Raw genomic sequence first — 16,070 nt, 5'->3', positions numbered from 1 at the left:
AGCGGCGTGAGTGTTATTCTAACATCTTTGGAATGAACAGAAAGAGAGAGAGAGCGATCTTTAATGAAGTCTGGCGATGTTAGCTGGGATAAAATGCCTAACTTGCTACGCCAGTTGATGACGTGATGAAGATGATGGCAATGATGTTCAAGAAGTTGATGCGTACAGATACGACGAGTTATTCACAGCGACTGGTCTAGACCTGTGTGTTGCAGGTACTCTATCAGACATTTGGTAGCCCGTAAAGCACGTTTGGGACAAGCCCATGGTCCTAAAACGTCCTTTAGCTGCATGTCCACGGAAAGCGGCAGTCCCAAAGTCACTGCGAGGGATACTCTTTGAGCACTGAATCGAGCACATTCACAGAGCAGGTGCTGCAGGGTTTCTCGCACATCACAGTGTGGGCAGAGTGGTGACGTAGCCTGTTTTATCTTGAAGAGGAAGTTGCGCGTGTATGCGACATTCAACCGCATGCGATGTAGAATTGCCTGTACCCGCTTGGAGAGTCCTGGTGGCATTTTAAATTTGCAGTAGGGATCTATGAAATATAACGGCGCGTAATGACGTGATACATCATCCCAGGCTGCCCGCTGCATGTTCGATGCCACGCTGGATGCAAGTATAGATGCATCTTTCCTGGAGAATGGTATAGCTATTGCCCATCCATTATGCTTATGCGCAACGGATGCAGCAATGTCCGCCTTCACATTGCCAGCTATCCCACAATGGGCTGGAATCCACTGAAGTGCAATGTGATGGTGCGCTTGGAGAGCTTGGAGATGTAAAGCGTGTATGTCACACACAAGCTGGTCTTTTGGAAAAGATGCTAGACATTGAAGGGCAGCTCTTGAGTCTGTGAAGATGGCCCACTCTCTAGCGGGTTGCTTGACGATATGAGCGAAAGCCACCCTCAGAGCTGTAAGTTCTGTAGCCGTAGTTGACGTTCTGTGGCTGAGCATGACACTGATGGTAGTACGGGATGACGGTGTCCACACCCCGATAGTGGATGATGTTGACGACACCGACCCATCAGTGTACACATGAGTGTGGTCTCTGTATATCCGCGACGTGTAGTCCAGGGCGAGGAACTTTAGTGCGGGAGCCGGAATATACTCCTTCCTCGTGATACCGGGCACAGTAGTCGTGACTGGTATGGGCAGGAACATCCAGGGCGGGTGCTCAGGAGGAGAAGGCTCTTGATACACCTTCGGCAGAAATTCACGCACTTCTTTGGCCCAGCTTGTCGCTAGAGGATGGCGCCGCTGTATTGCCACAATCCGCAGACGCGCACGAAGCAACTACTGCGTGCTTAGAGCGAGTGGTGAGAGCTGCCTGCATTCTGTCAGCGTTCCGATGGTAGAGGTTGTCTTTGGAAAGCCAATTCAGACCCGCATGACTTGTGCTTGCATGCTCTCTAGCGCTTTGACAGTTCCTTTTGATACATCGAACACACAGTCTGGATTGAAGCAAACTTGCATTTAAAATCCCTGCACCTATAAACCCGAAGTAAATCCATCAGGTGAAAGGAGGCAACCGATTACTAAACTTGTCTATTCCAAGTTAACGAGGCCACAATTCCCGAGAAATGATTTTGTGATCGTATCTTTTGTAACTTTGAGCGAAAGAGCATGCTTCCTTTGACACCGTGTACGAGTCTCGGAGTAATGAAACTGAGTACCGCTGACGTGGCTCAATATAGTAGTCGCTATATAGTGCAAATTTTCCTTATTGCGTTAGAGGAATGCAATTTGTTTCAAAACGTCCACTTCACGTTTTCAGCGCGATGCGATTGTGCTTTGGCTGCAGCCTCAAAAAGTGCAGCATGTGCCTTTGTTGTAATGACTTTCGTCCGTCCCATTCCTGGCTGTTGGGCCAGCATTGCGACAGCTAGGAGCCAGATATGGAAGCCGACTCTCTGGTACCGTTTATGCTTTGATTCACAGTGCCTCAATAAAAATCTCGTTTCCTTTTAAGCAACACCTCTCTGTAGCAAAGTTTTGGCAGGGCCGTTGATCGACCACCCTGGCTAGGCACGACTACCTGCAACATCACAGCATCACAGATGTCAGATTAGTTTCGGTCAGCCCGGTGTTATAGCGCAGAAATCTTCCTTGGGGTGTCTCCAATTTTTCATGGTTTCATCTCGCCTGGTCCGGCCATTACAGAAAGTCTTGCCCTCTACGAAGGAGGTTTTGGCGATGAAATGGCAGAAGGTCCCAACAGTGTACACTAGCATTGATCCAATGCGCATAGTCATTTTCACTTTCCCCAACACACCTGGTCCACGTTTCCGGCCTCACGATCTCTGTCTCTAGCGCCCACCGCACCCATTGCGTCTCATTATTAGCCCCGAGTCTGTGCGTTACCTTTATAATCCCGTCACAAGCTCGTGGAGCATCAGGGGCAGTCCGCACCGGTACCGGAGCGATGCTACATGCCCCTGAGGGGCCTCTAAAGACTCAATATAACGGTTGTCTCTCTCTCTCTATCTCTCTCTCTTTCTCTCTTGAGGTTAGGAACAATGAAGAGGGATGATCTGTTCGCGCTTTTGTATAGTACCTATCCTTTATACCGAAATTTTGTCGTCTATGGAGTCATCAGAACACCACTCCGGGCTTGTACTTCGAACGAGTAAGCGCTGGTATCGGCAGGGCGCAGAAAGATCACGTACCACCGTTACAATTAAAAGAACGGGAAAGACAGCATTCCCTGGCGCACCTTCGTAGTCGTCTGGCAATGTGCGATAGCCATGTGATGCCCATTGACTCAGCATATTTCGGTGCAACATTTCAAAAATTACCCTCTGAGCAGGTAATTCTCCCGTTTTATCGCACAAGAGTTTGATAGTTTTTTTTTCTCTAGATCTGACTTCGTCCCCTAGACCTGTTTGAAAAAAGTCAATCCCGAGAGTCAGTTCCTAAAATGCTGTGAATATGATACGCATTATCACTCTGGATAATATGCTGGAATTACAAAGACCGTAAAGAGGTGCTCAAATGATCCTGTTGTACAATACTGGCGTTACTAGCAAAATGTGGCTGAATTACAATCAGATTACTCTAACTCTTAGATACGTGCCTTCAGTGCTAGCTTTTGGAAGCTTTATTTGTTTTATGTGATGTCCGAATGGGATCTTTTGCTTAGTCGTTTGGACGTCTGGGAAAAAAGCGAAAACCAACTACTAGTGCACTACGCGACCATTCCCAAAATTACATCAACCTGAAAGTATAGAAACGATGAAAAAAATGCTGGAATTACTTCCGTTCATTTATTTTACAAACAACATTGATACTGTAGCGCCCTCTGGTTGGCGCACTTATCCGGCGCCTTGGCGCCGGCTATGAAAGAAGAGAATAAAGAGACAAGCGGCGCGTGCTTCGTGCACCAGCACGGCACGGGCAGTTCGGTTCTGAAGGCCTGCCACGCTGGTACTTTCTCTCTTGCGCTGCGCTGCGACCCCGCGGTACCCGACAGTGGTGACCCGGACTAAGACATGACCGACCCCAGCAACCTCGCGCCCTCGGGCCCTCTTTTGCCTGACGTTTCCTCGCGGCCGCCGGACGTCGCAGTCATGCAGCTCCGTCTGCCCACCTTCGTGCGCAAGAACCCACACGTTTGGTTCGCCCAGGTCGAAGCCGTCTTCGATCTGCACCGCGTCACCTCGGAGACTACTCGGTTTCGCCACTTGCTTTGCAACCTGCCGCCTGAGGTGGCTGATGAAGTGGCAGACGTCATCGGTGCACCTTTGAACGATGCTCCGTACCAGCGGCTCAAGCAGAGTATCCCGGACCGAACCACGGCGTCCGAGAGCGCGCGCCTCCGGCACCTGCTCAGCCACGAAGAGCTTGGAGATCGCCGCCCTTCCCAGCTGCTCAACACCATGCGACAGCTCGTACGCGCGAGCAACGTGGACTCGAACGGTGCACTTTTAAAAGAACTCTTTCTGCAGCGCTTGCCACAGTCCACTCGCATCGTTTTAGCTGCTGCAGGGGACTTGACCATCGACCGCGCCGCCGAGCTTGCCGATAGAGTTCACGACGCGACTTCTCCCTCAGTCGCTACCCTCGCTTCGACAGCAGAGCCATCGGCCATGTCCCGCTCAGAGGCTCGGATCGATCGACTCGCCGCTTCCATCGAAGCGATTAGGACTTCCTCTGACCACCGATGCGGCTCCTCCCCACGTCCTAGCCGTCGTTCGTCTTCCCCGGGAGGTTCTTGCTCACGCAGGCCTCGAGGCTCGTCTATCTACTGGTACCATCGCACTTTCCAGCACCGCGCCCGTCACTGCACTTCCCCATGCAGCTGGTCGGGAAACGTGACGCGAGATCACTGATGGTGGCATGTGACCTCGCCTTACAACCCGGCCGCCTTTTCCTGGTCCTGGATCGCATTTCTGGTTTGCGCTTCCTTGTAGACACGGGTGCTGAGGTCAGTGTATTACCGGCCACCAAGGATGAGCGTACTTCTAAGTCACCTGGGCCTACGCTTCGTGCAGCCAACTCTACCTCTATCGCGACGTATGGTCTGCGGTCCCTCACCCTCGACCTTGGTTTGCGGCCTGCCCTCCGGTGGGTCTTCGCAGTAGCCGACGTCAATCAGCGCATCCTCGGCTCCGATTTCCTGACCCATTTTGACCTAGACGTCAGCATGCGTCAACATGGCCTGATTGACAGCAAGACGCGCCTTTCCATTGTGGGCGTACTGTCTACTGTCCCTCCAACTGGCATCTGTACGCTGCTTCCCTCGTCGCCGTACGCTAGAATCCTCGAAGACTTCCCTGAGGTTACGAGACCCTGCAACTTAAAGCAGCCGCCCAAGCACAGCGTTACCCACCACATCGTCACGCGTGGTCCACCAGTCGCAGCTCGGCGGCGCCGCCTCTTCGGTGAGCGTCTGGCGACTGCTAAACGTGAATTCGAGCTCAAGCTGGAACTCGGTATTATCCGCCCATCGTCCAGCAACCACGCGTCTCTACTGCATATGGTTCCTAAGAAAAGTGGAGACTGGCGTCCATGCGGCGATTAGCGGGCGCTCAACGCTCAGACTGTCCACGACAGCTATCCCCTACCCCACATCCAGGATTTCACAAGCCACTTGGAAGGGTGCACTATCTTTAGCAAAGTGGACCTTGTCAGGGCATATCACCAAATCCCCGTCGAGCCGGCGGATATCCCGAAGACGGCCATCACTACACCTTTCGGCTTGTTTGAGTATGTGCGCATGCCCTTTGGGCGACGCAACGCAGCTCAAACATTTCAAAGGTTCATTGCCGAGGTGACGCGCGGCCTTCCGGCTGTATTTGCGTACATTGACGACATCCTCGTCGAGAGTCCCACTCCACAAGATCACGAGCGTCACCTCCGAGAACTCTTTGAACGCCTTCAACAATTTGGCCTGGTCGTCAACGCCCAGAAATGCGTCTTCGGGACGTTCGAGCTCGAGTTCCTGGGCCATCACATTTCGGAGCAGGGAATTCGCCCTTTACCCTCTCACGTTCAAGCCGTCAAGGATTCCCCCGAACCTACCAGCCTCCGCCAGCTTCGTGAGTCCCTGGGCCTGGTGAATTTCTCGCGACGCTTTATATCCCACTGCGCCAAACTTCTGCATCCACTGACTGAGCTTCTCCGCACAACCAAGAGTTCCTCATCCGCGATTTCCTGGTCTCCCGAAGCTCAAGCCGCTTTCAAGGCTGCTAAGCAAGCCGTCGCCGATTCGGTGCTTCTCATTCACCCGAGAACCGACGTCCCCACTCGCATCATGGTGGATGGATCCATCGTAGCAATCGGCGCTGTTCTCCAGCAGAGAATCGATTCCGAGTGGCACCCGCTGGGTTTCTTCTCTCGGAAGCTCCAACCTGCCGAGACGCGCTTCAGCGTTTTAAGTGCGAATGCACTTTATAAGCGACCCCAAACCATCCACCGCCGGCGGCGGCGGCGTCCGCAGTGCTCCTCTATATTTGAAAAAGAAACAGCATCCGGCGCCAGGTTTCGATCCGAGGACTTTGCGGCCGCAGCGCGACGCTCTACCGACCAAGCCACGGACGCGACGGTGATGTCAGTGTTAGACGCGCCTTATATCTTTAACGCATTCAAACTACGTCGTCAGCGGCGTGCGTTGGCGACTCAGCGGCGTTATAGCGGCTTGATAACTGCGTGGTGTACACGTGATACTACAAACCCGATGGAAGAGATGGAAGAGAAGGCGGCGAGGCGGTGGGCTGCGGGGGCCGAGCGCAAGCGCCGCAAGCGGGCCGACAACCGTGCATTCGCACTTTCACATTCTCCCCCTCGGGGAAATGCGGGGGAATTTTTTTTTGGTCGTGAGCTGCTCGCCATTTACGCCACCATCCAGCACTTCCGGCACTTTTTGGAGGGTCAGTCCTTTCACGTTCTTACGGACCATAAGCCTCTGGCGTACGTTTTCCGTAGAAACTCCTCTAAGTACGTCGCACGGGAACTCCGTCAGCTCGCCTATATTTCGGAATTCACGACGGACATTCGGCACATCAAAGGTACCGACAAGAGGCTGCTGACGCGCTTTCACGCATTACCTCCATCGGCAGTGCTGCGTCTGCTGTGGACTAGGAACGCCTAGTTCAGGCGCAGATTGAAGACCCTGAGCTGCAAGCACTGTGGGACCACCCGGGTTCCCTTCGTCTACAACTTGTGCCTCATCCGTTCGTGCCTGGCTCACTGTGGTGTGAAATGTCAGCGGCGGCGCCTCCACCCTTCGTTCCGGCTGCCTTTCGTCGTGCTGTGTTTCACTCGCTCCACGATATCTGCCACCCCAGCATCCGAGCCACGCAGCGCCTCATCACACAGCGGTACGTCTGGCCGAGCATCAACGCTGATGTCCGCCAGTGGGCCCGTTCGTGCCTCGCTTGTCAGACAGCCAAGGTGACCCGCCACACGAAGACTCCCGCGCAGCCTTTTTTGCCACCTAGCTGTCGCTTTGACCCCGTGCATCTGGATTTGGTCGGGCCATTTCCTCCCTCTCGTGATTTCCGCTACATTCTGACAATGGTTGACCGCTTCACCCATTGGCCCGACGCCGTACCGATTCCGGACATCACGGCAGAAACGGTCGCAAAGGCCTTCGTTTCGACATCGGTTTGCCGTTTCGGCTGCCCCGGCATTGTTACCACGGATCGAGGCAGGCAGTTTGAATGTACCCTGTTCACTTCCCTCAACCGCTTGCTTGGCACTAAACACTGCCGCACCACGGCGTACCATTCCTGTGCCAACGGCATCGTTGAGCGGCTCCATCGCCAGCTAAAAAGTGCTCTCACTGCGCGCTTGGATAGAGAGCACTTGGTTGATCACCTGCCTGTAGTGCTTCTTGACCTGCGTGCCGTCCTTCGTCGCGACCTCGGCTGTTCAACAGCTGAACTTGTCTACGGCGCACCCCTGCGGCTTCCTGGCGATTTGTTCGTCCCTACGGCCTCCTCGCCCCAGCCGCTTGAGTACCTACAATGCCTGCAGGACTGCTTGCAGCACCTGCGACCGGTCCCACCTCGGTCTTCAGACCACCGCATCGTTGTGCATCCCGACCTAGCGTCTTCGTCACACGTTTTCCTCATGCGGGACGCTGTAAAGGCGCCTCTTACCCCTTCCTACGATGGGCCGTACCGTGTCATTAACAAGACCCAGAAGTCCGCCACCATCCTCTTGAATGGCCGCGAACAAACAAGTCGTCTCGTTGGACCGCCTCAAACCGGCCTACCTCGAGACGCCACCCAACGAACTCCGCGCAGACATCGCAGGCCTAAACTCTCCACTGCTCGCCCCCAAAACCAACGCCCGCCTGCCTCGCCGTCGCGTCACGTTCGACATTCCGTCTGGGCGGGTGCCCTGTAGCGCCCTCTGGTTGGCGCACTTATCCGGCGCCTTGGCGCTGGATATGAAACAGGAGAATAAAGAGACGAGCGGCGCGTGCTTCGTGCGCCAACACGGCACGGGCAGTTCGGTTCTGAAAGCCTGCCACGCTGGTACTTTCTATCTTGCGCTGCGCTGCGATCCCGCGGTAACCGACAATACTATCTGTTGCTATTCGTTTTGCTTCAAATGTGCCGAAATTTTTTACTGAGCAGTGTTGACAGGTTTGAAGATATCCCCCGTATTAGTAGTTGGTGAATGTTTCCACTCTGTCAACAAGTCGATCGACAGTTTTTTAACTCTTGGCTAGGTAGCTAAATTATATGAACAGAAACATAGGCAGACCAAAATTTTTGTGCCTAAGTAGCATAAGAAAAACTGTCGTTCGTAAAAACTCACCTTGAGGCCGCCAACCTACTGGCTGATTTTGATTGCCGGAGCTACCTGAAACTGGTGTGGGCATACAGATTAGAGAACTATTTGGAGGGCAAACTCGAAGATTCATCACACTGCGTGTTGCCAAGGTACTTGGTTGCAGTCGTGAGTTCTATTTCAAGCAAGCTTCAACGTGAATTTCTTCTCACAAGCACATCGAAACTGACAGATATGATCAAGGCCAAAGAGGGACTGATTGTACTAGTAGATAACAATTTTCTCTATAAGCATTGAAACACAAAAAGATTTAACAAGAACAAAAAAACACGAAAAGGTTTACCACAACAAAAGCACGTCATTGCACGTAAAAGCAGTCATGGGAGAGCAAGAGGGCTCCTGAAATGAATAAAAAATAGTCTGGCCTTACAACAACCTAATAATAATTAAAAATCGTGAAGGCGCCGAAACTGAAAAAACAAGCTTGCCATCTCCAGAACACTGAATAGCGAAAATGAAAGCATAGCACATGTCATTTATAGCCATATTATAGAAATAGCAGGATCCTGTACAAACACTCCAATAGCCTAGAACAATTAGCCCGAAAGTCTTCAGTTTCCCATTCTCCGAAAACGAGCCCTTGTTGCCCCGTCAACAAAATGGCTGCTAGCGAAAACAGTAACTAAAAAGCACAGGGACAGTCCAGTAGAATTCGAACAGGGTCTACACAGCGGCCCCCCCAATACCCCAATATTCAGCCAACTGTGCGGTTTCCGCACGTTGCATGCGTAGAGCCAGACTGTCGCTGTTAGTTGTGTATGGCGCAAGCCATTTAAGGAATTGGCCACGCATCGGCAACTCTATGTGGTAAATTTGGCCACTTCACAAAATTAACGAAGCTATCAATTTCAAATTTAAAATCTGAAGAATAGTGCGTTCATAGTGCATTCACAATGCCCCAATCCGCAAAATAAAAATGAGGCGTAAACTACACAGCACACTGAAAAACCCCTTGATTTGCTTTCTTTCTAAGATAGCAGCTTGTCGAAAACTACAATAATCTACGAAAAAACTTACCTCCATTCAAACTTCCACCAGCTCCACCCGGGCGGACATTTTCGCTACCTGGAACATGAAGTGGACAAAGAGAGGCACCACGGCGAGCCGGCCCAGGTCAAATTTGGTATTTTTTATACTTCGCGCACGCAAAAGGGTAAAAGAAACCCGTCAAAATGGTGGAAATAAAACGAATAGTTATGAACATGTTCTCACACCTGAACGATTAAAGGAAATTTTGGCTGAAAAAGATGCTCGACTTAGTAATTAAGAGAAGCAATCGAAAGCGTAACATGGAGCTCATGGGTTTAATACAGCATTTTAAAAAAAACGTTTAAATACTAAATGTCCTTAGTTATTTCAAGAACGTACAAGAAGAGTCATCATCATCACCATTAGCATCATCATCACGATTATCTTCTGCTCAGGGCCGTACCCAGAGGGGGGGTTTGGGGGTTCCAACCCCCCCCCGAAATCTTTTCCAGGCAGCACGTAAACAATACTTACTGTTGCTTTCAGCAAAACTACCCCCTTCCCAAAATTTATAACCCCCCCCCCCACCCGAAAAAAATTTCTGGGTACGGCCCTGCTTCTGCTACTCTGGTCCACTGCAGGATGATCGCGTCTCCCACTGACCGCCCACCACTCCATTCCTGCGCTGCGGCAGCCTAGAGTTTACCCCGAATTTCTTAATTTCATCACTTAATCGGAATAATAGATTTCCCTTCTTCTAGACCCATCTGTTGGTATACATTCTGTTACATTAATTGCCCACCGCTGGTTGGTTCACGTCCCTTTAACCACCTCAGGTCCAGTTTTTTTCTTTATTTTAATTCTGATTTCTTATACTCTAGCTTGAACTCTGATTCAGATAGCTTTTTTCTGCCCCTGACTGTTACTTCTTACATTATTTGTACGATGGCTCGTTGAGCCGACCTAAGTTTTCTTTCTAGTTGTTTAGGAAAAGGCCAAGTTAGAGCTGCGTATGTCATAACGGGCAGTATGAACTGGTCGTAGATTTTACTTTTTGTGACCGAGGTAGCTTTTCATTGAATATTTTTGAGTGCTAAAGACGTCGCTGACATTAGCAGGGGACGTTTTTATATAACAGTGGCGTACCTCTTTCATCTCTTGCAGCGTAAATATTAATACAGTATCCAGGCAAGTGCTACGTAAGAAGGGATTCGATTGTTTGTATGCCCATAATTATTTGCTACTAGTCACCTACTCAATGGTGTGCGCAGAACATTTGTTAAAAGTTAGCTTTAGCTAACGCTCGGTCATATATTATACCTCTCATCACTGGGGTGCATTTTGAGACAGCTATTACGAATGTCAGCGTACCTTTATATACGCCCTGAATACGCCTCACCAGCGCCCCCATTATGTTCCCTAACCTGCGGAAATAACAGATTACGCGACTGCCAACTGAATGGTGATTAGAGTCCTTGTTGTGGTTTGAGTGAAAAAAAAATTCACGTAAGTACAGATGTATTATGTAGCTCAGCACGGACTTCACCAGCATACTACCCAAGGCGGGCGATGGAGTAGAGGCTAGATGGAGAGGAGAAATAGGGGAGGGCCCGTACAGCGAAAGATTGAACTCTTTCGAGGAGGCGCTGCATAATTTGTCGACAGCAGCACCCCCTCCCCCCCCCCCAAAACTCCGGACCGGTAACTGTAGAATCACAGCTGTGAGTGAGACTAGCCAGTAAAGTGCATCTCCAAAAACAAAACATTCGTGAAAAGAAAAAAAAAAGCACTAGAAAAAGCGTCAAGAGTATGCGCTGGGCACATGGAATAGTGCGGGACTGGCCTGTCTTTCTGGATGGGTTGTCTACTTTTTTATTGGCGTTTTTTATGCAAGACAGTATACGTAGCGCCGGCAAGTTCGGGGGATAAAGTTTCTTGCAAAAAGAGAAAGTGAGTGCCATAAGGCAACAGCTTCGTTTGCAACACTTGTTATCATTTTTTTGATCTGTTAAAAACGCGAAGTTGTCCGCTCCACGCGTCCTGAAAAACTTGTTATACCAGGCACCACGACACTCGCTGACTTCGCCGTAATGGCAATTCTGGATATTTATTTATTTATTTAATTTTTTGGTACCCTCAGTGTAATATATTACAGAGTTGAGTAAGGTTCAAGGAAAAAAGCACGGAAACAGGCAGGTATTAAAAAAATTATGAACGTGGTTCAAGTAATAGAGCAGAAAAGCCTTACATATTTCTAAAGATATACGAATTTGTACACGCATATAGATTCCGGTAGTAATACACAAATGTTAGTACACATCACAAGTGAGAAATTGTGTACATATAAAACAACACTTCTTCAATTAATGTTAGACAAAGCAGGGCGAAACAAATTGACATAGTTAATGTCAACAATTTCTCGTAGAAGGTGGCTGCAGCCGTTGGACTTACGCGGGATGAATGAATTTAAAAAAAGCCTTAGTAGTACGACTAATGACGCCAACTTTGCGCGTGTAGTACTGACGATACATATAATGGCGAAGTGATTAAGCTATCTCTTAAAGTGCTGTGGAAAACACTCTGAAATAGGCAGACACGTACAATTTTGCGACGTGAACTGATTAGTCGAGGCCCAAATTGTTTTTCATTGTCGTTACGCTAGCTGTCCGGTGGTAGTTTTGGTTGAGTTGAATTTTCTGGACAGTAACTCTGGGCAGCTTTCAGGAAAGTTTCATAGTTAGTATAATGTCCAAACTGAAGCCTGTGCTTGATCATTAGACTGGCTTGGAGAAAAAACAAATACAAGTGCGTAGGCACATTACCACAATTCGCAAAAAGAAATGAGGAGGAAACTACACAGGGCATTGAAAAGCCGATGGGCTTGCTTTCTTTCTATAATAACAACTTGTCAAAAACACGAAACTTTTAAAAAAACTCACCTCCATTCCAACTTCCGACAGCTGCCCCCGGGCGAGCATTTGCGCTACCTGGAACATGAAGTGGACAAAGAGAAGCATCACGGCGAGCCGGCATACTTGAAATTTTGCCGTCTGTCATACTTAGCGCACACAAAAGTGTAGAAGAAACCAGTCAAGATGGGGAAACTCAAACGAAAAGTTATGAACGTTTTGTAATGCCTGAACGAGGAAAAGAAATATTCGTTTAAAAAAGGTGTCACGGCGTTATATTTGCAAGACGCGATCGAGAGCCTAACTTGGAGCGGGTGGGTTTAATAGAGCATTTCAAAACGTTTCAATAAAAAATGTCCTCGATTGATTCTAGAACGTACAAGAACGTGCGAGAACGTACATCGTCATTATCGTCATCATCAAAATCATCACCATCGTCATCATCCTACTCAGATCCACTGCAGGATGAAGGCCGCTCTCATACACCTCCATCCGCTCATGTCCTGCGCTGCTCCAATTCATATCAACAGATTGAACATGATCCCACCGGTGGTCGATTTATCCAATCTATCATTTACTTCCGCTCTCGAAGCCGCTTGCATTGGTCTGGACGTCATCCGTCAGCAAAAAATTGACTTATCCCTTGTGTTTATCGTTACCACAAAAACACCGTTAATGGTCCTCCTGGGCTCTTTCCTTCAGTTCCTTGTCCACCCTAAGCTTGATTTTGCGTTTGACCAAATTTCTTGTGTCCGCGCACTCACCGCATCCTCACTCGGTAACAAAGGTGTCACCTTTTCTTTACCGTGCCTCTCATCTCAGGTACCGTAGTGGCGGAGCAGTACGCAATCCATGCGAATGTGTAAGATTCCAAAATGAATGTGCTATCAGCACCAGAGATTTTCTGCATCAGCTGGGCCTGTATCTCCAGTTTTTGGATATTGAGATTTGTGGTGTGGTAGTTTTCCAAAGAGATGGCATCAGCATACAATCCTGTGTCGCACCTTTCTGTGCGACATTTTCTGGCCCAGGGTTTCCGCGAGTTGGAGGAGCTTTTTGCAGAGTTCATGGTGTTAGGTTTTTCAAATATGTAGACGGTTTTCTGGTGTGCATGGCTCTGAATTTCTGACGGATAATATTTGATGAATGATGCATGCTTAGTGATATGCGAAGTGGTGGCATTTGTACATATACTTTCTTTCGTCCAGTAAAAACTTGCGGTTATATTCCTCGAATCAACGATGCAGTTCGTCCCTATTTCTGAGTTTGTCTCCTAATCGTCCGCGCTATACATTTAGTAAATAATCACTGTTACGAGCGTATATGTCACACACGTTGCCATCGCAGATTCCCTGCGCTCACGTCTCTGCTTCCTAGAGGTCGCCAAACTTTTGCTACATGTAGCGGGATAGCGCAGAAAGCCTTTTCTTTAGGCAGTTTTTTTATTTTATTTTGGGTCACACCACAATAAATATAAAGCGGCTCAGTATCCAAGGCGTTGTGCTGCAGAGCACAAGGAAATGGGGTCGATTTGCGGCTGTGGCGGCCACTTTTCTGATGGCGACAAAAAGCAAGAACGCCCGTGTGTAGGAGATTTCGGCGCACGTTAAAGATCTCCAGGTGGTCAAAACTAACCCAGAGCGCACCTCATCGCCTGCGTTGCAGCGGCGCGTTAAAACCCTACTCTCAATCAAGTATTTTGTCGTGGTCATTTCGCCTCGTGGGAAATTCTCGGTTAGCAGGCAGTTATTACGTTAGGCACAGGCGGTTCCTTTAACATATACATTTTTATTGACAAAACGTACTAAAATGTTTCCGCTCATTCGAAAACACGTAGTCGATTCCTTTCCAGTGGCTATGTGAAAGGCTACTTGTTAGGATCACCGATAATTAGGCGGAGGACATGGGGTATCATATACTCATTTAATTTGCCCGTTAAGGAAGCGCACCGAAGACAACCATGGTCGCTTGATGTCTGTTTTAGCACATCACCCGCCCGTTCTCCGGAGGATTTTGTCGGCATGACGTCACGGAAAAATTCTTGCCTTCATGCACAACAATTACGAAGAATTTCTATCAGGCGACCCTGAACTTGCCACGTGGGGTCTTATCGAGTGACAGCGCTTAAACGAACGTTCCCTGGACTACATTTGCAGTTTGGCGGGGCGAACGAGAAATGCTGCTTTCATTTACTCTGCGTATGATGTTACCAATCTTGAGCTTACCTTTGAGCTACTCAGTATTCAGCGACGGTCCACAAATGTTTGATAGTTTTTGCCTTGTGGTTGTCTTTTGTTGGTGCTTGGTCTTTTTAGAGATGCCCTTTCTCAGAGTGAGTCCCTAAATTCTGGTATGAGAGAACTATCCCTCTCCTAAAAATGCTGTGGAATCAATTCCACCATTTTGGGAGTACTTCATCGGAACAGGGGCGTCAATTTTCACATTCTCTGCTGCTTTATTTAGCAGCCATCCTCAGACAAATCTCGAGAGGTGTGACAGTAACTCTCACGCAGGAGCCCCTTGGGCATCTTTCAGGTAAGCTTCATTGTTGGTGTAATGTCCAAAGTGCAGCCTGTGCTTGTCGTCAGAATAGCTTGGAGAAGAAATACAAATTACAAGTACGCACAGTACCACAACTCGCCAAATGAAAATATGACGGAAACTACACAAGACATCAAAACTCCCCTTGATTTGCTTTCTTTCTAAAATTGCAACTTGTAAAAACAAAAAAAATGTATTACTTAAACTTACCTCCATTCCAATTTCCGCCAGCTCCCCCCGGGTGGGCATTTGCACTACCTGGAACATTAATTGGGCAAACAGAAGCATCATGGTAAGCCGGCCTAGTTGAAATTTCGCCATCGTTCATACTTAGCGCAAACGGGCCCAAAAACCTGTCAAAATGAAGAAATTTCAAGAACGTTATGAACGTTTTGTCGAGCCAGAATGAGGAAAGCAAATATTGGTTGAAGAAAAAATGCGTCGGCGTACTGATTTAAAGGAGTGTTCAAGAGCCTATCCTGGAACGGGAGGGTTGAGTACAGAATTTTACAAAACTTCTAAATTCTAAATATTTTCACTTCATTCTAGAACGTACCACAAGAATCATCATCTCCATGATCAGCCTATTGAGGTCTACGGCCTGATGAAATCCTCTATGATTAACTTCCGACCACTGCTCTCCCCTGCAGCTCAAGTCCTAACTTTACCCCCCAATTGCTTTATTTTATCCCTCCATCGGAATAATAGCCTTCCCCTTCTTCTAGACTCATCTGCTGGTATCCATTTGGTGCCTTAATTGTCCGCCAGTTGTCGGTTCGTCTCGCCTCATGCTAATCGCACGTCCATTTCTTTTTCTTTATTTGAACTTTGAAATTTTCTACTCTGACTTCTTCTGTGATCTAGGTACCTTGTTTACTGCCTTTGATTTCCTTCCTATTTATTTTATGGGCCGTTGAGTCGATGTAACTTCGCTTTCTGGTGGTTTATTAAAGCGCCTAGCTTCAGCTCCGTATGTCACAACCGGAAGCATGCACTGGTTGAATATTTAATTTTTGAGTGACAAAGGTAACTTGAATTTCACTATCTGCTAGTGCTAAACGCGTCCCGCAATTTACCAGGGGACGTGTTTAAATCCAAGTAATGTAGTTCTTTTAATCAGTTGTAACGTAAAAAATATTTATACAGCATTCCGGCAAACGCCAGCTATGCATTAATTCGATTGTTTGGCCACCCATGATTAGTAGTCAGCTGGTCGAAGGTGTCAGACAAAATTTTGTTAAAGGGACCTTTTGCTAACGCTCAGTCGCTAATTATAACTCTGGTCCCTGGGATGCATTCCCAGATACCTATTGCCGATGTCTGCGTGACCAAAAATGCGTCACCG

General features: G+C 48.6%; 1 protein-coding gene across 5 annotated transcripts in view; it reads right to left on the bottom strand.

Annotated features, from left to right (window-relative positions):
* Window positions 1–16,070, bottom strand: part of LOC144175221 (uncharacterized) — a 119,494-nt gene that overhangs the window by 29,319 nt on the left and 74,105 nt on the right. For all 5 annotated transcript variants that reach the window (XM_077704325.1, XM_077704326.1, XM_077704323.1 and 2 more), the window contains 4 exons: window positions 14,936–14,983; window positions 12,215–12,262; window positions 9,324–9,371; window positions 8,274–8,324 (listed from right to left, as the gene is read on the bottom strand). In XM_077704325.1, coding sequence (XP_077560451.1) covers window positions 8,274–8,324; window positions 9,324–9,371; window positions 12,215–12,262; window positions 14,936–14,983 — 195 coding nt within the window. The remainder of the gene's footprint in view (window positions 1–8,273; window positions 8,325–9,323; window positions 9,372–12,214; window positions 12,263–14,935; window positions 14,984–16,070) is intronic.

This window comes from Haemaphysalis longicornis, unplaced genomic scaffold (genome assembly GCF_048455015.1).
Source record: "Haemaphysalis longicornis isolate Haplotype H1 unplaced genomic scaffold, Haemaphysalis longicornis Haplotype H1 scaffold_3, whole genome shotgun sequence".
NCBI classification, from domain to species: domain Eukaryota; kingdom Metazoa; phylum Arthropoda; class Arachnida; order Ixodida; family Ixodidae; genus Haemaphysalis; species Haemaphysalis longicornis.
The sequence above is the reverse complement of the archived record's forward strand: the minus strand, read 5'-3'. Positions and strand labels throughout refer to the sequence as shown.